Source organism: Pezoporus wallicus, unplaced genomic scaffold, assembly GCF_028554395.1.
Source record: "Pezoporus wallicus isolate ANWC-B61680 ecotype Strahan unplaced genomic scaffold, APGP_CSIRO_Pwel_v1 contig_8548, whole genome shotgun sequence".
Classification (NCBI taxonomy): Eukaryota; Metazoa; Chordata; class Aves; order Psittaciformes; family Psittacidae; genus Pezoporus; species Pezoporus wallicus.
The window spans coordinates 516,107-540,501 of NW_026642624.1; the positions used below are offsets into that span (position 1 = coordinate 516,107).

Below are 24,395 nucleotides of genomic sequence, written 5' to 3' on the forward strand. Positions count from 1 at the left end.
TTTTCATGCCATCAGGTGAAGGCCTGGGCACAGGCTTGACTTCTCTTTGCTGCCATTTACAGTACAGCAGCTGGATGTTGGAATTTGTTTGACCAAGCTGCTAGATTGTTTCTGAGCTCTTACAATGCCTTGCCAAAGGGTGTGTTTGTTGCTCTGGTTGAGGATAGCGGTGTCTTGTCTCATCTAATGAACAAAACATCCACTTAGCAACAGGTGGTGAAGGTGCTGGGTTGAAACTGTTAATTTTCCATGTGAAAATCCTGAGGCTAATTTTTACTAGGGCAAGCATGGTGAGAGTAAATCTTCAGGACACCTCTTGTCCATTTCTTTAGCAAAAATACTGCAGTCGTGTCAAAGCAAGACCTGCTTTCCTCCTCCACCCCATTACCACACAGGAAACAACCCATGGGGTGTCTGGGCTCCACATTCTCTGTTTTCCCAGGGACTTTGCAATTTGGAAGGACAGACTTTCCTTTTCCTTTTTGACTCCAGGCTCCCAGCCAGCAGGAGGAGATGTCACCATCATTGCTGCTCCTGAGAACACCACGGTGGTGGCTGGGGAGAGCGTGGTGATGGAGTGCATGGCGGCTGCTGATCCCACCCCCTTCGTCTCCTGGATACGACAGGGTGAGCATGAAGGACAGGGTCAAGTTTTTGTTGTCCAGAGGAACCTGTGGATACTTCACGTTTAAAAACATCTATCCAGAAGCTGGAGAATCTGGGGGACTGGAAGAGCGCTTGTTACAGCGGTACCTAATGACACGGGTGGTGTCGCAGTGAAGGGTGTCCTTGCTAAACTGGAATTCCTAATTAAATCTAGAAGGTTACAAAGCATGCAGTTCACTTTAGAGTTGGTTGACCTGTGAAATATATGCAGCTCTAATGCCTGGATGCCTTTTGATCTAAATTAGTCATCCTTATTGTATGAGATTGATCAGTGAAGGTCATGAGACGGGGTCAGGTCTGTGCCACTCCTACACAGATGTAGAGGTTAGTGGGGATTCTGTGGATCCATCTTTGCATCAGAGAAATAACTTGGATGATCTTGCAGGATTATAAAACATGGCAAGGTTTTAATCCTTGCAGTGGCTGGGCACGCTGGAGGGGTTTTGTTCACAACCTTACTGTGGTCACATTGGTAATGGAGGGATTGAGCAGAAGCTCAGGTCTCATCAGAGCTGTACAGATGAGCCAGGCCGGCACACATTACCCAGGGCTGATAGCCTAAGTTATGAGGAGGGTGCTAGTGTCACTTCGAGTGTCACATCCGTCAGATGTGTTTCAGGGGCTCTGCCTGAGGATGTTCTCAGCTCAGGAGTTGATTCTTCCCCATAAAAGGCTCTCAGTCATTTCCATAAATCTGGGTCGCTATTTAAGACTCCTCTCCCCTGTAACCGTTTATTGTGGTTGGTCTTCAGCCCAGACTTCTCCACAGGCAAGGATTTTAGTGTATATAAAAACTTCCTCTTCCCCATAAAAAAAAAGGCTCAAAAATACCTCAGAGGATACAGCTTTGGATTAAATGTTCTGGCAGAAATGTTTCTGGTTTATCCTGTGCACTCCACTATTCCAGATACATGCTAGATCACTTAATCATTGCTTTGCTGGGAGCTGCTGATGCCTGTAGTAGAGTAGATATTGTTAATCATCACTATGAAAGTTTTTGAATGGGGAGGAAAAGGAGGAGGAAGGGTTGATGAAAGAGTTCCTATGAAAGAGTTCCTTGCATGCTTTAAAGTGGTGGCTTGGTCTCCCCTGTGCTTCCCGGTGTGGACTCTTCAATTAGAAAAGATGGATTAACAGTGTTAGCAGTTCTGTGTTATACAAGCATGTTTCTTTCCAAGGCTTCATTAAGGAGCAGGCTGGGTTACTGGGCGATTAGTCATGTAGGTAACACTGAGGACTGTACTGCCAGGTTGCCAGTTTGGCTCTTGCCAGCCGTGGTGGTGTCAGCTAATTGCTACCATCTGGAGCCAGGCTTTCAAACTGCTCCAGTGTAAAAGGGGTGCACAGATTTTCCCCTCCTCTAAGCATGCAGCCACTGAACTGTGAAGCCATCTAAATACCCCCAAACTGTGCATGGAGGGGGCAGAGGATCTGATCTCAGCTGCATTCCCCGCTGATGGTGCTAAGTAGGTGCAGCTGCTCACAGTGAAGGTGGAGAGCTTGCTTCTGTCTGGATACAGGCTCAGCTGGATCTCTGAGAGGTAAAGGCAAGCCAGTCTGAGGTTTTGCTGTCTGAAAGACATCCATGCTATTGCAGGTGGAGAGGGACAAGGTCTGGTGTTGCACAGCTCTGCACAAACTGGCTGGATGTGCTAGAGCTGGCCATGGGTACCTGACCTCCCATCTAGTGCTGAGAATAAGCAGTGCCCAGCACCAGCCTTTGACATGCTGAGGAGCCCAGGGCTATCTGAAGTTGTAGAAGGATGGCTCATCTCCTGGCCAGGGAGCCAGAGCCAGCCTTTCCTCAGTCCCTACTCAGCAGTGCTGAGCATCTGGCCAGGAGAATGGGAAGACAGCAGCTCATGGCCCAAGGACCAGAGCCCCAAGGAGAACCAGGAGTCTTCCTGATACCCTGCAGATCGGGAGCCAAGCTGGGGGCAAAGAATGAATTGGGAAGCTCAGTAAATTTGGGATCATGTCTGGGACCCAGAGGAGGGAAGAACCCCTGAGCTGTTAGTGATTCAGTGCTCTTGCTGACATCTGCATTAACGTGCACAGGGGTGATCAGGCAGATCCAGGAGCTTTTCCAAGATGTGTGTTAGCACAGCTTTTCCTTGAATGTGCTATTCCTAGGGGTTCTCATTGCAGGCACACCCTATGTATCGGAGACTATTTTGATCCAAAGCAGAACAACCGGTTATTACAGGCTAAACTGAACCTTGGGCCAGTGTTGGCTTGGCTGGCTGATGCTTGATCAAACACTGAGGGGTGTCCCAGCAGGAAGCCTCCTCTGGGCTGGGGTTTGGGATCTGGGGGTCTCTCCATTCCCCAGCTGTGATCCTCGCTCCTCACAGGCCCTCATAAAGGGGGGGCCTCACTGGGGCTGCCTCCCACATTTGTGCACGTTTCTTCCTGCAGATGGAAAGCCTGTTTCCACGGATGTGATCGTGCTGGGCCGGACAAACCTCCTCATCCCTTCCAGCCAGCCCCATCACTCCGGGGTGTACGTCTGCCGTGCTAACAAACCCCAGACCAGGCAGTTCGTCACAGCCGCAGCTGAGCTCCGGGTCCTTGGTGAGTAGAGAGCAGAGTAAATGCTCCAGGTAGAAAGCCTGACCAGGTAGGTGTGGGTTACATGGACCAACATCCAGGAGGTCCCCAAGAACTTGTGACTGTGGCCTGTGCTGGGTAAGATGGGAGGCAGGTTAGAGCCAGGAGGCCCTGGGCTGGGCTAGCTCTCAGTGGGAGTGTCTCCTCTTCAATTTGGGGTTTAGTTCCTTGCATTTACTGAACCGTTTTATGCCTTATTCTTGTTCTCCAGGGTTCCCTCATGGAAATCTGTATCAGCAATTAACTTTCAGTATCGTGGAAGCCAGCAGGGAGAGCAGCCTAGGATCAGGGAACATGATTGATAGAGAATTTATTTTTCCTTTTGGACAGAGTCTAAATTAAGCCTCTAGAGTCTGCCTGGCAAATCCTATCTTGTAAGCAAAGCTGCTACTGAATAAAACATAGCACCGAGTGGGGAGGAGAAGGGATTTGCTTTGCTATCTTTTCCCCCTCCTTCCTGCGTTAATTTGTCCTCTCTCCTCCCAGCTACACCCAGCATCTCCCAGGCTCCTGAAACCATCTCACGCACCCGCGCCAGCACAGCCCGGTTTGTGTGCAAGGCAGAGGGGGAGCCAGCCCCAACCATCCAGTGGCTGAAGAACGGGGAGGCCATCCTGTCCAACGGGCGGGTGAAGGTGCAGAGCAGCGGGAGCCTCGTCATCAATCAGATCGGCCTGGAGGATGCCGGCTACTACCAGTGCGTGGCTGAGAACAGCCTGGGCATGGCTTGTGCCACTGCCAAGCTCTCGGTGATCGTGCGGGAGGGTTTGCCCAGTGCTCCCAAGAAAGTGTCAGCCGTGTCCCTCTCCAGCACCACGGTCCTTGTGTCCTGGGAGCGGCCAGAGTACAACAGCGAGCAGATCATCGGCTTCTCCTTACATTACCAGCGAGCTGTGGGTAGGTGTCATCTGCCTCTGCAGCACAGCTGTGGGGCAGGTACAAGGCATAAGGCACAGGTTGACTTTCTCTCCCAGCTAGTGACAAGTGTGAGGCAATTCCAGTTAGTTTAGCCCTTTTCATTGCAGGTAAAGGCATTTTCTCTTGGAGTCAGTGTCCATCTGTGCCAGTGCCTGTGGATTAGCCAACATATATTAACCTGACCAGCAGCAGCATGTCCATGTGGCTGAGTTGTCTGGATTCTGGAAGCTTCTATTGTTTACTTTTTCCTCCAACACATTGATTTTAGATGCAAAAGGTGTGATTGTTAATGGAGGTACTAAATAGCTACATTGTGCACAGGGGTATTCACTAAATTATTCACACCCAGAATCTGAAGGGGGGTCTCTTGGGGTCTGTCTTCCCAAGCAGCCAGCAAGCCAATACTCTTGCTGAACTGTTGCCAGAGCTCCTCTGAAAATTAAGCTGGTAACATCAGTTGCCTTAGCATGAATTAAAGAACTTGAGTCAAAAAGGAGATGCAAACATTGAAGCACTGAATGTTTCTGCCTGAAGAATTCACATAAGAAATGGGGTTTGTGCAGTTACTGGGGGAACTGGAGAAGATAGAGTGATTTTTAAGGTGGATTTTCACTATGGACCTTGTGAGTTAAGTGGTGTTTCAAGGAGTGTCTTGGCAGCTCGCTGACCTGCTGATCAGTGTTTCCTTTGCTCTAGGAACAGATAATGTGGAATACCAGTTTGCTGTCAATAATGATACCACTGAGCTGCAAGTCAAGGACCTAGAACCCAATACCAACTATGTCTTCTACGTGGTTGCATATTCTCAGCTCGGAGCCAGCCGGACATCCTCTTCCATCATTGTTCAGACCCTGGAGGATGGTGAGTACTGGTGCCTAAAAAATGGTCTTGGCCTGTTTCATGGTGAGCATTGGATATGCTATGGAGAATTGTATCAGCTCCTAGAAACCTAAACTTGCTTGCTGCTCCTTCTTGTTAGAAGCCCTTTAAAAGCAGCCCCAAACAACAAACCGAACCACACAAAAGCAAAGCACTCTGGTCTGATCATCAGCTTGGGTGATGAAGAGCATGAAAATGACCTAGCTGACAGTATGGCTCGTGAGAATCCTTCAGGAACTACAGTCAGCTCCTCTGGGCTTTCATCTAGCTAATGCAGTATTGCTCCAAACTTGACTCTGGGCCAGGCTTGATTTCAACTCGGGAGAAAGACATCTACTGCAATTTGTAGGGGTGGGAGCAGCCTGGAGGTTGGATCCCTTAAGAGCCAGTAGTTTGTGTTGATTTTACCACTTATCATGGAGCATTTTGCAAGCAGTAAGGGCAGAGTGCCAGAAGGACAGCAGCCCAGCAGGGGAGGATGTGTACAGCTTTCAACAGACTGCAGGACAGAGGCAAGGAGTGATGATTTTGGCAGACCTCATGCAAGCCCCTGCTATGCTGCAGGGTCCATTATGTGGTTTTAATACTCCTGACACAGTGAACTGCGTGGTCCCACATGTTTGTGTCTGAAGCCTGAAAAGCTGAGTTGAAAGCGTGAAAGCTGCTTGCAGAGCTGTGATTCTTGAGGGAATGGGGATTCCCAGGCTGAAGTCTGGATCTTTGAGCCATTTCCTTTAGTGTCTCCTTCATGTTCCATAGGCTCATTAGCTGGTCTGTGGTAGCCTGCCCAGTTTGCAGTGCACGTGGGGTCCCTGGGGAGCAGTGATCAGCCTGTTGGAGCTGAGCAGCCCACCATCTCCCCTCCCCAGACACCACACTGATGCTCTGAGCTGTTGAATAGCTGTGGGGTATTGGTTCCCCTTGGGCCAGAGAGCATGTTACCAGTGGCTGTGGCAGGGCCAGGACCAGGTAGTGGCCTCCAGCCAACTCCAAGAGGTGGCAGAGATGTGTTGTCCTGGTCTTTCCTGACTTCTCCTTGTTTCTACCCAGTTCCTAGTGCTGCCCCTCAGCTGTCCCTGTCGAGCATGACTCCTGGTGACATCCGTGTGACATGGCTGCCTCCCCCTCCAGAGCTGAGTAATGGCAAGATAACAAAGTACAAGATCGACTACTGCACCCTCAAGGAAGGTGAGGAAAACACTATTTAGGGGGTTGTGTATTCTGCAGCAGCAGTGTTAACGCTTGAGGGGAGGAGGGACAGAGGGACCCCTTCTTACCCAAGGGAGGAGAACAGCCCTCTCTTAGCCTTGCTCTGCTGGTGCTGTGCTACTTCACCCTACTTTGAGGTCTCTTCTGTGATCATGGAGGAGCCTGTGTCCGCAGGGGAATGGTCTGGTGCTTGAGTGTTTGTGCTGCCCCATGAATGTCTAACCCTTTGGTGCCATCTGCACTGTGTATTTTGGGAGAAAAGCTTTGTGCTGGTTGGGGCAGAAGGGTAAATGCATTTTATTCCTTTAAAAAGGAGTCTAATCAAAGTGATCCTTGTAGATAAAAAGCAAGTATCCTGGCCAGGCTGTGTTGTTCTGTTGTTGAGTTTTCTTTAGGTTTATATATGTTGTCAGGCACTCTCTTCAGCAGGGATGGTAACGTTTACCTGTGCTGGATGTGGCTGTTCCAATTCCATGAGGACTGGCTTTGCAAATCCTTCTGGGTATTTCCTCTTAAATGCATCAAAGCTCTGCAGCTTCTCACTTCCCAGGGTCATGATTCTTACCAAGAGAAGGGTGGGGAGTGTGATGAAGTGCTGGATGTGCTCCCATGGGTTTGGTCAGGATTAGTAGTCTGTGCTGTGACTTCTGGCTCTTTGATTTTCACTCTGAGCCTGCATGTGGCTCTGTGGCATCGTAAAACCTTGGAAATGTTTGCAGTGCAGGGCTCACGCTCAGCAATATGCTGTTGTGTAGCAGGGACGGTGCTCCCAGCTGACAACAGGTGAAGCTGCAAAGCAAGACCTTTGCATTCAGCAGACATGCAGTATGAATCTTCAGCAAGATCCATGCGTTGTTACAGTGAAAATCCCAAGCCATTCTCAGTTTAAATTTCCTGTTACCTCCCTTACGAACTCGGGTGGGCTGAAGAGGGAGATACAAAACCTCAGCCTGGCCTGAGTGGAGGTGTGAATTCTGCAGAGAGGACAGTTCTGGTTCAAGTTAAGGTGAGGATTTTAATACAGCAGTGAGAAGCACTGGAGTCAGCTACCATTGACAAGCACGTGTTCTGCCATCACATCACCAGCAGCAAGGTTTCTGACAGCTCCCCTCCAGGCAGGCGCAGTGGTGCTGAAGGCAACGGGTAGATTTGAATGTGATGAAGGGAGTTGTCAGTCAGGATGTCAGCTCTGCCCAGTCTTCAGCTCTAGTTTGTCCTGGTGGCATGAGATTGCACAGGGCAAACCCAGCCCACGGCACACGGGCCTTGTGGGGGGGAGTTGGGCTTTGTGGCTTCTTCTGAATTTCATTTTGAGTGGGAAAACTGTGTTTTCAGTGGTGTCCCCTTGGTTCCAGCAGATCAGGTAACCTCCATTGAAGTGGGTGGAAATGAGACACAAATCACCCTCTACTCGCTCCATCCCAACAAAGTGTACAAAGTGCGCATCGCGGCCAGCACCAGCGTGGGCTACGGGGCCCCTTCCGAGTGGACCCAGCACCGGACTCCTGACAGAGACAACCAGACACATGGTAGGAGGCTGGGTAATGCTTGGGATTTGGGGCAGGGTGTGCAGGACACTGGGGAACTTGAGACATAATCAGATACTTGCTTTCATTAGGAATTACAGCTGCTGGTTTTGGTTAGAGCAAAGCACTGACCTTTATTGTTCTGTTCAGCGACCTCTGTATGTCTTGCTGCTTGCCTGGGTAGAGGGTCTTTCCTGCCTTCAGGTGCAGCTGTGAAAATTCTTAAGGAAGAAAGAAATCCTTCCTGGCCTTGGTGGTGAGGGAGAGGTGTGAGGAAGGGCTGACTGTGAACTGGAATACTTCCACTGCCTGGAGAGTGGTGAAGTTCACCACCAAGGCCAGTGGAGCAGGGAAATGGAGACAAGTGGCTGAACGTTTTTCTCTTGTCTCGTTCTTCTTCCAGTTCCATTTGCCCCAACAGAATTGAAAGTCCGAGCAAAGATGGAGTCTCTGCTGATAACATGGCAGCCCCCAGCCAACCATGCCCAGATATCTGGCTACAAGCTCTACTACCGGGAAGTGGGCCCAGAGGAGACCAGCGATGAAAACCCTCTGGATGGTGCTGAGGATGAGAGCTGGGACGTGGGACCCATAAAGCTAAAGAAGAAAGTGAAGCAGTACGAGCTGACTCGCCTAGGTTAGCTGCTTCCTTCTCTTAGGAGTTGGTGTGGAAACCCAGGGTCTGTGTCTTGCACTTCATAGCAGTGCTTTGGGATGCTTCCAAGAGTTGGCTGCTTGGCTGCTAATGCATAGGACCAGGACCATGTGAGCTGTTTTAAGAGCCCCCAGAATCATGTCTGACGTGGGGTGTTTGGGGCTTGCTCTGAGCAGAGTTTAAAACACAGACATTTCTGATACCAGTGTAGCAGGGGTTGTATTTTTAACCAAGGGCTACTAATACCCTTAGTATACACTAATAAATGGATCTGAATCAATTAGTGTTTTTATTGTGTCACCATAAAGAGTGCCTAGATTAAAATCTCCAGTCAGGACAATGATCTCTCCTTCTCTGTGTGTTCTGAAGAAGCTTTCATGCTGTTTGAAACCTCTCTGTGTTAAAATGCAGAGATGGGATAATTCACAGCATACTAATTTGGGATCAGTATTCTCCTCCACCTCCCCCTAAAGGAAAAGGGACCGAATAGTGAGTGTCCATGGCTGGAGAACAAGTCTGTGCCACAGTCAGATCTGCCTGCCTGGCTAACTGCACTTGGCACTTCCCATGAGGAGGTGATGTTTCTAATGTCTAATCATACTCATTAGTTGATTTGCTCATGGATACAGGATGGAGAGTGAGGAGAGTCATGGCAGATCCTTGAAACAGGATTCTACTTCTTGGAGTTCTTCCATCCCTCACTTCATGCTTCGTCCCTGTGAGCTGAGACTGCAGGGCTGGTGTATCTTGTGCTGGTTCATCTTGTTCATCCAGCATGTATATTATACATGGTGTAAAGGTCAGGCTGCAGCACCTGGAAAGATAGTTTGTGTCATCGCTAAGTCGGTTTCCAGCTATGTTGCAGCCATCCTGCCAGTGAGAGAGTGTTAACAGTTATGAGTTTCTCTGAAGAATTTAGGTCTGTAATTACTGCGCTGAGGAAACCACATGTGAACATCATCATGCTGCTCTAACCACTGGCAAGTCAGTTAGCAGAGGGACTCAGGAATGGGCTGAATTGATTCCAAATGCTCTGGCACGATGATGCTGAGAAGGCTGCTTGTTCTTCTGTAATTACTTCCTTAAATTTGGGCATCCGTCAAGCCCTAATGGCTTCCTTATGATTGTGGTGGTTGCGGATCAGCTATCATTGTGTCAGGAAGAGAGTCTCAGGTTTCTTTGAGCCGTGGATGTTCTCTTTTCTCCCCCTTGCTCTGTTGAATGACGTGCTCTTGCATGTGTACGGTAAAGGAAGGGGTCAGGAATCTGGCTGTGCTGAGAAAGGCAGGGGTCTGGACATGCGACAAGGAGGAGGAATGGTTGGGATTTAGATGGGTTTAGTTTTATGGTGGGCAGGTACTTACATCTGCGTGAGGGATTCTGTAGGCAGAGTGGGTAGCAGGCTCAGGAGAGGTTGGCAGCCCTAGTGTGATCTGTGCTGCTGCACTCTGCCTGATAGGGAATCAGCCTGGGGATTTCCCAGCTCAGGGATGATGAGGATGATGATGATGAGGAGTCCAACTCCCTCATCACTGCAGGGCTGACCAGAAGTTAAAGCATATTCTTAAGGGCATTGTCCAAATGCCTCTTAAGCACCGACAGGCTTGAGGCATTGAACTCCTCTCTAGGAAGCCTGTTCCAGTGTTAGAAATCATGTCAGGAAATCCCAGGGTTGGCACTGGGAATACAAGGCTGTAGCTTAGGCGTGGTTGCATACTATGGCAGTGCAAACAAGGTCCAGCTTCAGGTGGAGGTGGATGGGTGTGTAGAAAGCAGCTTAGGACACAGCTTCCTGAGCACTGTTATTCTTTATTCACAGCGACAGCATAACTGTTACACCAGCAAAGAGCCATGCCCATGTTTCCCTCCCCAGGTTTCTTGTACCATTAGACTGTGTTTAAGTTCCTTGTGCTGGTCTTGTGCAAGATTCTTGTTCTGTTTTCTTGCACTGGCTGGTCCTGCTACTGAAACTGTGCCAGCTTTGTCCATCACCTCTACTCTATCCCGCAGACATCCTCATCTTTTGCCTTGATCCCAACATCTGGCTTCTTGGTTTTGTCTTTGGTAATGACTCTGCTCTCTCCATTTAAGCTGAAATAAGAGAAGATTTTTCTTCATGCTCATGCAAACCTCTGGAGCAAACCACGTCTCCTTAGCATGATATCACTAATGACATGCCTTGTATCTTGTCTGAGAGGCGTGAGCTGAAATCCTGTGAGAGAGGAGGGCAGCTGTTCAGAGGCGCACAGAAATACCGCGATGTCATGAGCCCACAAAACCAGAAGGAGCTGTCCTGAATCACCAGGAGGGCTTTTCCCTGAGAAATTCCCATCGATTTCCATGTTCTAGCAGTTCATCTCCGTAAGGGTGTACAACTACCAGGGCCATAACTTACATGAAAAATAAATGGTAAGGATCTGATCCTCTCCTCCACATTCCCGTGAAGGAAGATTGCATTCCTCTGGGAATGACTCCCTGGAGATCAGGGTATTTTCCCACTTAGAGGGAAGTATGGCATATGGCATCTGGCCAATACGAACACCTTGAAAAACTGAATGAAGCAACATATTTAGCATATTGGATATATTATGCAGTCATCCAGATTAGTGATTTGAAATGATCTGGACTAGATTATTCTGCTTATATTTAATGTATGATGGAATGCATTGAAATACATCTGTTTTCATGCTGCCTACTAGCTTCTTGACAGCTTGATAGACCTTTAAGTCTGCGTGTTCTAAGAGCTTGAACATCTGGGGCTGTGTATGAAACTTGAAGCCAAGGCTCTGACTGAGAAATCCAAAATACCCCTGTTTTCAGAAAGTGAATTGCTTGATGTTGTAGTAGAGCTCCCCTGGCTTCACATGTAAGTGGCTGCTGTATTGATCCTACCTGGGGATGGAGATGAAGAGCATGTCCTTCCCTTCACTTCTGCAATAGGAGCTGCCCACAGCTGCATCACATCTGTGAGCTCTTCCTCATCGTTTTGGATCACATCATCCACAATGAGCTCAAGTCCCAGCCAAATCCTCAGGCAGGAGGCAGAGTGCATATGCTGACAAGGGACAGGCTGTGGGGTCCTTTATTCCACCAAGCCCATGGTCCCAGGCATTTGGACGTAGAATGCCCTTTGGTATCATCTCACTTGTGCGGGTTTGAAACATTTTCCTGTGGTTGGAGAGTGTGAAAATGCAGATCAGGAGCCTTGGGGGCAGACAAAGCTCTGTTTGCTTTTGGGATTGTGGCTGAACTGGTTTTGTATTCTGAGCGTGACCGTGTGTTGTGGAGCCTTTGGTAATTGGTACCATTAGCCTCTGGGAGCGTAATCAGCACAGTTGTAATAAAATTGGCATCAATAAGGAAGGTTTTATTCTGCTTACGTTGTCTGGCAAAGATAGCGGTGATTTATCAGGGCAGGGAGTGCACAGGCACATCCCAAATGAACCAACTTCATCAATGCACTGCAGTCAGAGACAGTCTGAACCGGTCTCAGTGAGCTGCTGAATGGGCTGGCTGCTGAAGGGAGAAGTTGGCAAGTGTCTTATTTGAGAGCTTTGTGTATCCCAAATTGTTTCCTCGAGTAATCATCTCCCTTAAAACTCCCTGGGATGTTACTTAACAGAGCAGAGGAGTGTTTCAGCTGATGAAAGGCCAGAGGAAAGAGGTAAATGAATTTTGGACCAGGGCAGCACTGCATGGACACAGAGCACCCTGTCCTGCTGCTCAGTGTGAGGCTCCCCACAGAGTGCATGGCTGATGGGAAGAGTGTAATGAGCACCTTCAGGTTTCTGGTGTGGGTTTTCTGTGTACTGTGGTTTTTCTCCATCAAGAAACTGCTGTGGAGGCCAAATAGTCACCAGCAAAAGCTGCCAGTGACTTAACAGGGCGTGTGGGGACTTGCTGGCAGGAAGATCCTCACAGCAGCGAATACATCAGAAAGGGCTTTAGAAACGGGAGGTGCATTTTGGAGAGGGGAGGATGTCCTCAGTGCAGTGCATCCACCTCTCCAGGGGAGAGAGGAGTCACTGTGCATAGGTTTCATTAGTAGCTTGCAAGGGAGAAAGCTCAGGAGACGCAGAGATGATGTGCTGCAGGCCAGGACACTGGTTAACCCTCGGTGGCTGGAGCAAGGCTGTTTGCTGCTGATAGCTTCTGTAAAAGCTGAGAACTGGAGAGTAGCTGTGGTGATTTGCACACCAGTTGTGAGATGGCATTTGAACGTGAAAGCCTGTAAGTAGAAGGGGGACTCCTGCTGTATTTTGCCAAATACAGCTCTGTTCAAGCTACTGTTGTGGATGGTGAGAAAAGCCAGTCAGATCAAAGCAAACTCGTCTAAGTGTGAGGGTTGCTAACCAGAATAACCCCAGACAAACCTTGGTTGATTTTTCCAGCTCCTGGGAGACTCTATGAGGTGAAGCTGGTGGCATTCAATAAGCACGAAGATGGTTACGCAGCAGTTTGGAAGGGCAAAACAGAAAAGGCACCTGCAGCAGCAGTAGGTGAGGAACGTCCTTCATTTGTTGTCTGTCTCTCCTGCTTGGCATGTGGCTTCAAAGGAAGGGTGAGGTATTAGTTACAAGCAGATGAACTTCAAGAAGGACAATACCAAAATGGGGAAGGTCCCAATATAAGGGAACTTCCTTTGACAATCGTTGCAGATTGCTTTGGAGGAGTTATCTTGGGAAGGAGAGAAAGCAGTGTAATACCTCCCTTCTCATTAAGGTTGTTCTTATACTGGGTGTGGATGGCCTGTGTCCATGATGGTTGTCCCTTGCCTTACTATCATGTATGTCACCATATATCTTGTCTCTTTTTGTCTTGCATCACAGATCCTCCTGTGCAGAAGGGTCCTCCACTGCCTCCAGTCCAGGTCTATGCAGAGTCCAACAGCTCAACCTCCATATGGCTCAGGTGGAAGAAACCTGACTTCACAACAGTCAAAATTGTCAACTACACCGTGCGCTTCAGCCCCTGGGGCCTGAAAAATGCCTCTCTTGTTACCTACTACACAAGGTAAAGAGGGATGTGAAGGGTTCATCTGCCATGTATTTGCTCATGTCAGGAATAAACGTAGGGCAGGAGGAACCTGCATGGAAGTTCAAGTACTGAGCAAAACCCTGGGTGTTTCACCTGCTGGAAGCATCTGTCTTAGTCACAGATACATTCAGAACTGCTGAAATGTGGCACTGGGTCTTATCTGTGACTTGAACACCAAGGGATCCTTTAGTGGCTTGTCTCTGCATCTTTTCTGCTCTTGTTTGACCTTACATGCTTGTTCCCAGTTAATAACATGGCCAGGTACAATTGTGGCCAGTCTCAAGCATTCATGTGAGATGGTCCTCACAAGTTTGGTTTAACAGTTGCTAGAGTTTAAGCAGTTTGGGGATGTATTTTAAGTCTGGACTCCTGTGCAAGTGTTTAGCCTATAACCAGGTCGTGTTTTCAAGCTTTTCTTTGCAAGTACATCAGAAATGATCCTGGAGGCTGGGAACCTACTTTGCTGTGTAGGTAGGAGCTGAGTGTTCTTGTATACACATGACTGCAGGAGATGGAGCTTTAGGTGAAAAAGCAGCAGTGTAAGAGTTGGGGTAATCTCGTAGTGTTCCTGGTAAGGTATCAAGGTGAGAGTAGGTGGGAGAACCATCTAGTGTTCATGGCCTTGTGAATGTGTCCTCTTGGCAGCTCGGATGAAGACATTCTCATCAGTGGGTTGAAGCCCTACACCAGGTATGAGTTTGCTGTGCAGTCCAATGGTGTTGGCGTCGATGGGCCCTTCGGCAGTGTGGTGGAGCGGTTCACCCTGCCTGACCGTGAGTGTTCATGGGAACTGAATCCTGATTTCTCTTGGGTTACCCGGAATCTCTGTCAGATCCCTCTTAATGTGATGCTGAGAACATGTAAGCATTTCCCAAGCCCATTAAAGGAGTGCTGCTTTGTAAACAGAGGAGCATGTAAAGGGAATTGGGGCAACAATTGCTGTTACTGTGGATTTGTCTCTGTGTTCAGAGGGCTGATAGTGAGCTGCTTAAGAGCTAGGTCCTCCCCAGTGCTGAATGTCACTGGCAGAACAAGGGTGCCTTGCCCAGCCTTGTGTTCCAATAGGACCTCCACCTTTTAGCTTCAGGCTTGGTGAAGGCTGGGGGGCAGAGATGATCCATGGATCTGCAGTGGGTTAGCTCCTTGCTCTATAATAGCTTCTCTGGTATTCAGCTTCACAGAGCAGCAGCAATGGACTTCGGAGGTTGTGTGAGTCCTGCCTCTAGCTGGGACTAGGTGCAGTGCAAGCAGGGCTTTGGGGAAGATGGAGAAGGAAGCAAAAAGGAGCAAGGACGTGCTGGGAATATTCTCTCAAAGACAAGCAATGTTGCACAGCCTCAAACTAAGCTGTGTGGCTTCATCAGCACTGTCACGTTTTCCTTGGCTGCTTGGCCATGATGCCTAAGTCCTGCCCTGTCCTGGGCTCAAGCAGCCTCCTCTGTGCGGCCTCCATAGCTTGTCTGGGTGAGGTGTCCAGTCACCCAGGTTGCCCATCATTCCCTGCTTGCAAACATGGCTGCGGAACCCCTGAGAGAAGACACAGCAGTTGCCATGCCCTGCCAGTTGAATGCTCACCTGTTTTCTGCTGTTCACACTGGATCTTGTCTGTGCCAGGTCCCTCGACCCCTCCATCTGACCTGCGGCTGCACCCGCTCAACCCCTACGCTGTGCAGGTGCACTGGTGCCCCCCTGCTGAGCCCAACGGCATCATTGTGGAGTACCTCATCCTTTATAACGCCAACAACACGCAGCCAGATGACATGTGGACCTTGCTGACGCGTGAAGGTGAGCCTCCTTGAGGTACCATACCACCCCACCAGGTCTTGGAGTATGTGGTGGGCCTTGCTCCTGGTCATATGGGAGAGCCCAGGGACACAACTGCTGAGAGATATGAAATCACACATGCCTAAAGCTGGAATAGCATTATTACCCAGCAAATGTCCTGTAGATACAGGCAGTAATTCCTAGGAGGACATATGCCAGTAGCACCACATGCAGTCAGCTCTTTAAGTAGCAAGTTCATTAAACTGAAGAGGTGTATGAATTATCCCTTAGAGCTCATGACACAAAATCCCTCACTTCTGAGAGCCCAGCAGAGTTCCACTGCTGCTTTGCTGCAGCCTTTGAGTACTCTTGAAACTGCACATTTTAAACCTTCTTTGCCTTGCTTTTGATCAGGAAATATCTTCAGCACTGAAGTGCATGGCCTGGAAAGTGATACCAGATACTTCTTCAAGATGGGAGCAAAGACAGTTGTGGGATCTGGTCCCTATTCAAACGTTAAGGATGTGCACACCCTCCGGGAGAAGCTGTCTGGTACGAATTTCCCCTTTGTCCTGTGTAAGTTGTGTTGCTGAAGACCACAGTTTGTCAGCAGCGGCTTTTCTGTTTGCCAAGCTGATGTCACTACACAGGATGGAAGATACGAGCATGTGTAAGGCCAGTGCAGAGGATCACGGCAGGGTCCTGAGATGTGCAGCTCCAGAACCCATCCCACAGCCAAACTCCCTCACTCTTCCCCATGCCAGCTCCTACAGAAGGGCACATGTAACCTGCATCTCGCTGCCTTTCTGTTGGGCTGTGTAGCATGAAGTTAATGAATGTGCAGAGATACCAGTTTGCTTTGAGTCACTGTCACTGCCAGGTAATATTCTTCCTTGATGTGTATGGAGGCATCACGTATTGGTTTTAGTGAAGCTGGTGCTTCTGTGAACATAAACCACTTTGTACCTTCTTCCTGCTAGCAGCTGAAATGATGTTTCTGTCCTTCCTCTGCTAGATATTCTGGATATCCACTCTGTCACAGGAATCATTGTGGGAGTCTGCCTGGGGCTGCTCTGCATCCTCTTCTGCATGTGTGCCAGCTTCCGCAACAGCAAGCAGAGGTAGGTGCCACCTCACCTTTGCAGGAGGTGAAGGAGGCTGATGTGGAAGAACACAAAATACAGTGTGAGCTCCTTCCCTGTGTCTGTTACTGTGGGCAGTGTTTTGCTTCGGAGGTTGGACAACTCTAAGGATGTTTGGAAAAGGTTTATTAACTTCCAGTTGGGAAAATGATGAAAGACTTCCCAGTGACTGACAGGCTGGTTTAAGGAGGCTTGGGCTGTTTGGGACAGAGGAAAGTGAGGTTCATGGGAGATGTCAGCTCTTGTTTGTTTTCCCTCAGGGAAGCCCTTCCAGGCCTGGATTCCCAAGCAGCTGGCAACCACACTTACTACCACCGGAGCAGGCAAGGGGTGGCAGCTCCCAGTGCCACCTTGGACTCACATGAGCTGGAGTCCCTCATGTCCCCACTCCCAGAGGATGCACCTGTGGCCCTGGGGGACATCACAGAACTGACAGAAGTGCACAGCCTCATCCACACGAGCCTCCCTGAGGACATCATCCATGGGAAGAGGAAGGTAAGGACCCACATGTGTGGTGACTGGGCTCCCACCCTAGGTAAGAGCCTTTGTTTTGTGTGTCACTGCTGGGAAGCCAGGTCTTATCCTGCCCTGGCTCTGCAGAGTCTTGGCTGCAGGCTGGTGCTGGGCATTTCCCTCTCTGTCATACTGGCTCAGCCTTGGCTGTCAGATCTAAGTTGGGGATCCCAGTGCCATCTCCCACCCCTTGTCATCTCCTGGGACAGTGACCCCTCATTCCCAGAGAAGCAGCTACCAAGCTTACTGCTGCAGAAAGCTGCACTTTTCCTGTGTGATGTCTGCAGTAGATGCTCTGCCTTCCAGGATGCTCTTTGTCCATAAATATCATATTTCCTGGAATACCCTTGAAGATGTGCAGGAGATGGAATTGTGTTTTATTTGTGAGCCTGATTTTTTGAAGCAGTCTTTTCCTGCCCTGCGTGGTTTGCCTGACATTGCATTGTCTTTCATTCCTCCCTGCCCATTTCCTCTCTCCAGCTTGCCTGAAACATTTCATTCCATTAGGGAACCTTTAATTGGCCTAATTTAGTTAATCTGTTTATGTCTCTCTTTGTAGCCCAGGGAGAGCATGTAAAGTAATTAGGAGGTTCAGTAAAACAACTGCATTGTGAGCACATGGGATTTCATGGTTGCTTCCATGATGCGCTTGTGTGTCACTGGGGGGAAGGTGAGTTCAGGATACCTGGCTAAGCCTGGCTGCTGGTGGTGGTGCAGGGATGGTCTTTTGGAAACACAACATCAGCTGCTGGCTTTAGGAGGCCTGTCAGCTGAAGCCACGCTCTTGGCCACCCCGAAGTGCTGCAGCAGATCAGTGCTGAGCTGAAGGGGAGGCACTCTGCAGCCAAACCGCATCCGTGGATTTCACTGCAGTGAAGCTGCCTGGCTGGACCCGAGCCCAAGAGTGTGTGGAATTTCCTACAGCTCTTGCTGTTAAATAAAGACCAAATGTTTTCAGGGATGTGACTTGCCCTGAGAACAGGTCAGGGTGGGGGGAAGTTCCCTCCCGTGGGAGGCCTTTCTGCAGGCAGCACATCCAGATCTTGCCTTCTGAAGCAGCAGTCCTGTCTGCAAAGGTTTACACCAAGGTTTTCATGTGTGCAAAGCAGGGGCTGAGGAGGGCAGTGCCAAGGTCAGGCTGCTTATCCTGAGAGCTTGGGTGTCCCAGTGTCCCAGAAACAACCGTGTCCAGCAGTGTCCAGTTCAGAGGTCAGAGCTTCGGGAGTGAAATGATTCTGGCTGTGGCGTCTCTGCCCCCAAAATCGGATGGGGAAAGGCCGCTGAGAGTTAAATTCTCTGAGGGCTTTTGCTTGGTTTTTTGATGGATGTGGCTGGGGAAGCAGGGATCACTGAGGAGCAGCCACCCGGAGAGCAGTGCTGTCACCCGTGCTGACCGGTGAGGATGACCTCGCAGGTGAAGAGCTCGAGTGGCCGGGAGCAACAGGCTGTTGTTCTGGGAGCGGGCACTGGAGGGAGATGTGCTCCCATGCAGGCGGCCCTGCTCCCTCCACTGCCCAGTGCTGCTGGAGGTGCCGCCTGAGCCAGCCCTGAGCACCGCTGCAGGTCTCAGACCGGTGCTCGCGGACCCGGCCCTCACAGCAGATATAAATCAGTCAGGGGCAGTTGTGAGTGTGGGAGTGAGAAATGTCTCAAGGATCGCTTTCATTTAACACTGCATCATGTCACCACAGAGCTCAGGCTGTTGGCTGGGACACTCTTGGTTGGATGCTGCTGCTGCACAGGTTTGCATAGCTGTGATGCCAGGGAGCTGGCAGCTCCAGGCCTGAGTGACCTCCACTTGCCTGCTTGACTCTTCATCCTCAAGTTACATTCCCGAAACTTGTTTTGTGTTGGTTGGGTGGCACGTGCCATTAGCAGTGGCACTGACAGCTGCTCCTGCACTTGCAGGCTTTTCACATTCTGGCTCATTACTTAGCATTTCATGACTTATTCTTAGTGGTTTTATTCTTGTGGCAGCCCCAGGTTCCAGTGGAGATTGGAGGCTCTGTGTTGTGAGGAGATGTAGAGACCCAAAGAAGGGACTGTCCCTGTGCCATGAGCAGTCAGAAGTGAGGGAATGTCACTTTGCAGGTGTGGGGATGGAAGAACAGTGAGACCAAGGGCAGAAAGTCTTTAACAGCACTGAGATTTGAACCGACTCCTGCAGAGAATTGCAGGCAAGGATTTTGAGAAGTCCCCTTGGTTGTTTTCCAGTCAAGATCCCAGTGCCTTCAAACATAGGGCAGTGATTCCTCTCGAGCCGTTACAGGTAATGCTGGGGGTGTAGGACAGTAGAAGGGGAAGGTGGGACAGTCTTCATGCTGATGGACAGCCCACCAGAGCCATCCTGCCCCTGCTTGCAGGACAGCAAGGTGCTACTGCAGCCAAGCTGTGGGGATGGGATGGCTGAGCAGGAGCATGCTCGGCCATTTAGTGGTCCCTTTTCCGTCCTTTCCGTGTGCTTCCCAGTGGTCACACACAAGGATCTGTAAATACACTGACAAGTGATTTCCCTCTCTTTGCCTTTCAAGTGACCCCCAGACCAATGCCCCCAGTACTCGTGTTATAAATGACACTGTAATGCACAGGCTGTGGGGCTGCAGCTCCGTTTCTCCTGACAGATGGGCTGAGGATGATAGAATGGCTGTGCTCCAGGCAGCCCTGTCACTGCTGCTTTTGGGCCAAGCAATTTAGGGGGTGGGGGAGAATGTTAAAAAGCATCTGCTTTCCCTGGAAGATTTCAGCTTTTCATTGAATGAAGCCAAACCCAAGTGTTTTGGCTTGGAAATGTTTGCTGTTGTGCTTCTTGCGAGCTGGAACTGTCCTTGCTTGCTGCCCCGCTCCTTCCCTGTGGGACTCCCCCGTGAAGCGTCCCCGTGACTCGGAGAGCAAAAGCTGTAACACGTCAGGGAACTTGGATCTACCCGGGTTGTTTGTCATGCTCGTGTTGAAGTTTTTCAGCACGGAAAACAAACACCGATGCTTTCTGCCATTCGGCAAGAAATCCTTTCTCTGTGCTATGACAGTAAAAGCTGGGCACATCTGCAATGTCCCCAGCCTTGTTTTGCACAGGGTTTCAAGCTAGTTTAAATAATCCTCATAAACCAGGGAAGGTTTCAAGATCAGCGTTTCCGACATGTTCATTCTCAGCTCATATATTTGCATGAGATCATTACTTGTCACTGGAAAGGTAACGTTATTAAGTCACAGTTTTACCACTTGTAGAGTTACTATGAAAAGGCAAAAATGAAAAGGCTTGTTTGCTTTGATAAGGATTTAGCTGTAATGGAAGCACCTTCCATTGGAAGATGTTTTTATTAGTTTTCATTCTTGCGTTTGCAACGAACTGACAAAGGGATTTTTCCATCTTTAAATTGGAATTAGACCGACAGTCGTTGCCTTTGTTATTCTGTTGTAAAATCCAAGAGAACCTTTCCTTCCTTCAGCCATTCACTAGCCCCTCTTGAGCAGGAATAAGCAGTTATCACTTATTGCACCAAAAGATACTGCTTTAAAAAGCAGAGAAGCTTTGGGGCTTGCAGGGCCTTCTGCAGGTCTGTGCTGAAAACAGACCTAGAGTTAATTGCTGCTCAACCTTAGAGGCTGAGCCCCAAGAGGGCTTTTCCCCGCCGCTCTCACACACCGCGTGCTTGAACAACATGTGGGATCCAGGCCATGTTGTGTGGCTGATGGTTTGGTTCTGTTTGTTGAAAGTTGCAAACTGGTACAAAACAAGTTTGTTCTTCGTTGCAGCCAATTTCAGCCGGAGCTGAACAGGCTGTTCCCAGAGTCATCAAAACCTATGTAAACATGGCAGATTGACATTTCCGCTAACAGATGGTCCATGGGGGATTGCAGCAGAGCTGCCTGTTTCTCTCCACGTTTTTTGGTATTCACAAGATGCCTGCAAGAAGGTTTTCAAGTTTGCTCTGTGTGTGTGTGCATATGATGCTCAGCTCTTTCTGATGGCAAATACGCATGTAAGCATCTATAATAGGACACACATTTGTGTGCATATTTGTGTAGGTTCAACGCTTAAACTTCCAAGCAGTATTTGCTCAGTAACGTATGTTCCTTGGAAGAGGCACAGAAGCCATCAGTCGGCGATGGAGCCGCAGAAAGCCTCTCAGATGGCAGCAGAGGCAAATTGAACACGTTCCTTGAGCACTCGCGTGTAGCAATATTCCTTGTTGTCGGTGAGCTGTGTGTGATCGCTTGGTTGATTTCTTGCTATTAAAGTGTAGTTTAATGATTGTCCACTTAGAAAAGCAGCAATTAGGGGATGCTCTTGGCTCAGAATATATTGTTGAGGATTGCAGAGATAGGAGCGGCAAAGATACTGCCTCCAGCATCCACTTTAAATTAGCTAATGTGTGACATCCACAGTGCTTTGCATGTCACTGTTCTGCAGGGTGCTGTCATATAACTGAGGCTCTTTGCTACTTGTTTTCTTAAGGTTTGATCCTGAAGCAGCAGCAAAGCTCCTACGACTTGGGGCTGGTGCTGGGATGTGATGGTGCTTTGCCTCCCACAAGGTGTCAAGCCCTTTTGGTGCTTGAGTCAGGGTGGACAGGGTGCTCGGGCAGTCCTTCAGCGCATACATGAGCCCTTTAATGTGCCTTCTGCCAGCACCAACAGCATGAGATAGCATTTGCTTCTTGCTAAATAGCTGACTTAGGAATGCTTGGCTCACACACAACATCTGCTCATGTATTTCTACCTAATTTCCAGCCAGATGGACCGAGGCACAAGGAGGTCAAATGACTCACCCAAGGTCAGGCTGATGTCAGAAATCTCCTTGCCATCTCAGCTGGACCCGTGCTACGTTGGCTGTTGTTGGAATGGATCTGGCCGAAGCAGCAGCCACATATGCAGGGCAGAAACCTGAGTTCCTCCTGCCTGCCAGTGAGCAATAGGTGCTCAGTGGGTTTGAATACATGTGCCCTGTACCTTCACCCTTCACAGCCGTCGTGTTCACTTCACACCAGCTGTATTCTGTATGTGGATGCACACTCACAATTGTGTCAGGTCAGGATTTTCTCTTCACTTTAGCCTTGCATCAGCCTCTTGCTTCTGTCCAGGCAACATGAAACATCTGTGCAATGAGCCTGGAGATAACTGGTGCTTAAATCTGGGCGTGTGTGTGTGTGTGTCAGTAGCAAGGCTGAGCTCAGGTATCTGCAGGACAACCCAATAAAATCAAAACCTGGAAAGAAAATGCTTTTCTGCCTGTGAACTAATAGTCTGAGCTGTTAAATAACTTCAGCTCTTAAAGGGCCACATTTCCCATACACAGAGGTGTGCATTCACCAGTTTATTGCAAGGGGAAGCTGAGAGAACCCAGAACAAATTGCGTTCAGCCCATATAATTTAATTAGATCTACAAACAAGGTAACACTGGTTGCCCAGGGGATTTAAAGCTGAGCTAAGAATTGCTTGGTGGTCTGCTGCAAAAAAAGAGACTAATTAAATAATTAAATAAAATAAGGCCCCAATGTTGTGCCTCTGTGTTGGTGGGGAATGGCAGTGTTTACCCAAGCCTTGGCTTAGAGCAGGAAATCTGTCTGCTCTGCAGAGTAAGCAGTTCAGCATTGTCCCCAGCTCTGACCAGAGCGTACGTGCCAGTGCACACAGGTGAGGGTCCCTCTCCATACTCCAGAGCATCACTGGTGCTAAAGAAAACACTGCAGTCAGTCAGCTCCGGATTTCTGCTGTCTCTGTTCCTCTCCAGCTTCGTGGTATTTTTCAGTAGGTTCATACTGCTTTGGGTTGTTCACAGCTTTGGAGGGAGTTGATTCCAGAGGAGAAGAGAAGGCTCCAGGGAGACTTTCAAACAGTCTTACAATACCTAAAAGGGGCAACAAGAAATCTGGAGAGGGGCTTTGGACAAGGGCCTGTAGGGACAGGCCAAGGGGGAATGGCTTTAACCTGCCACAGGGGAGACTGAGATGAGCTCTTAGGCAGAAGCTCTTCCCTGTGAGGGTGCTGAGGCGCTGGCACAGGGTGCCCAGAGAAGCTGTGGCTGCCCCATCCCTGGCAGTGTTCAAGGCCAGGTTGGACACAGGAGCATGGAGCAAGCTGCTCCAGTGGAAGGTGTCCCTGCCCATGGCAGGGGTTGGAGCTGGAGGAGCTTTAAGGTCCTTTCCAACCCAAAGCAGTCTGGGGTTCTATGATATAACTATTGGCTTCAAAATCTGAGAATCAGGGGAAAGCCTGTATGTGACCAGTTGTGAACCATCTAGTAACTTCTATCCACTTGCTCTGTATCAGACTATGGGACGGAGCAGTGAAGTCTGTTCTAATGGAGCAACCCTGTGAGTCTATTGCAGTGAGCATTTTTATTTTAATGCCATCAGAAGCATTCTCAACATTTAACTCGTGTCTTTGACCACTGTGGTATTTTCCCAGCTTGCACTTCCCTCTTCCAAGCTGCTTGTCATTTCAGGTTGCTGAGGATCAGAACCTGCATCGGTGATAATTGGGTATTTTCTCCTCCCACTTTTCCTCTGCAGACTTCATGGAATAAATCAGGCAACCAGCCCTGGACCAACAGCATTGCCAGGTACGGAGACACAATCACCAAAGAGCCGCTCTCTGCTGTGAATGGGTCACTGAAGCTCCCCTCCAGCGCTGGACAGAAGCTTTTGTTACAAGCTCTGGTTTATGATGCCGTGATGGTGGGTGTCTGATTGACTCGTGTGTTCTGGTGTGGTTTCTCCATTTGTGTTCCAAATCTCCCTTTCTCCTTTTTGCAGCACAGGAGAAAATGTTTTCTTCTCTAAGCCAGCTTTAGTTGGCTGATCACGGGCTTTGTTTCTTTCTTCCTGGCTATAGGAGTGTATGCCACTGAGACTAATGGAATCGGAGTAAAAGCCATTTGTTTTTTCCAAGCATCACTCAAAGCCTCATCTCCCCCCTGGTCTCCCTGTCTTGACTCCAGCCAGCCCCTGAGGGCCTGTGCTGTGGGCTTGTTCTTCTGGTGGTGGTCAAGAGGGGTCAGACAGCTCGGGTGCCAGCAGGGCTGTGGCAGTCTCAGCTCCTGAGGACTCAAAGTTCCAGCTTTGAGGCTTTGTTGTGGCCGTGCAGTAGGCAGCCTGTGGAGTGAGTGAGGAGCTGCAGTGCACAGCAGTCATTAAGATCTACAGGGTGCTCGCCTGAAGGAGGGATTGCAGAGTGTAAGAGGAGTCAAAGATCAAGGGTTGATTTAAACTCCTTCTCTAGATAGGGTAGAGCAATTTCCACTGCACTTGTATTCTTTAGGTGGGTGCATAGACTGGGAGGAAATCTATGATTTAGCATGAGGTGTCCCTGCCCATGGCAGGGGGGTGGAACTAGATGATCTAAAGGTCCTTTCCAACCCTAACTATTCTATGGTTCTATGATTCTATTGCTTCATTGGAATACATACACACTCCCGTGTTGGGGAGAGTTTGTCCAAGGGTCATGACACGGAGCTGACACTGCTCAGACTGACTC

At 49.3% G+C, this 24,395-nt stretch overlaps 1 protein-coding gene across 2 annotated transcripts in view; it reads left to right on the top strand.

Moving 5' to 3' along the window:
- The window catches only part of IGDCC4 (immunoglobulin superfamily DCC subclass member 4), an 85,898-nt gene that overhangs the window by 58,924 nt on the left and 2,579 nt on the right, over positions 1–24,395 (top strand). The window contains exons 5-19 of one of the 2 annotated variants that reach the window (XM_057431043.1): positions 493–627; positions 3,085–3,240; positions 3,763–4,173; positions 4,891–5,055; positions 6,124–6,261; positions 7,638–7,811; positions 8,212–8,445; positions 12,855–12,962; positions 13,293–13,476; positions 14,146–14,273; positions 15,115–15,285; positions 15,679–15,816; positions 16,280–16,385; positions 16,667–16,901; positions 23,432–23,596. In XM_057431043.1, the coding sequence (XP_057287026.1) occupies positions 493–627; positions 3,085–3,240; positions 3,763–4,173; positions 4,891–5,055; positions 6,124–6,261; positions 7,638–7,811; positions 8,212–8,445; positions 12,855–12,962; positions 13,293–13,476; positions 14,146–14,273; positions 15,115–15,285; positions 15,679–15,816; positions 16,280–16,385; positions 16,667–16,901; positions 23,432–23,596 (2,648 nt within the window). The remainder of the gene's footprint in view (positions 1–492; positions 628–3,084; positions 3,241–3,762; positions 4,174–4,890; positions 5,056–6,123; positions 6,262–7,637; positions 7,812–8,211; positions 8,446–12,854; positions 12,963–13,292; positions 13,477–14,145; positions 14,274–15,114; positions 15,286–15,678; positions 15,817–16,279; positions 16,386–16,666; positions 16,902–23,431; positions 23,597–24,395) is intronic. The other variant, XM_057431044.1, reaches the window with a different exon arrangement.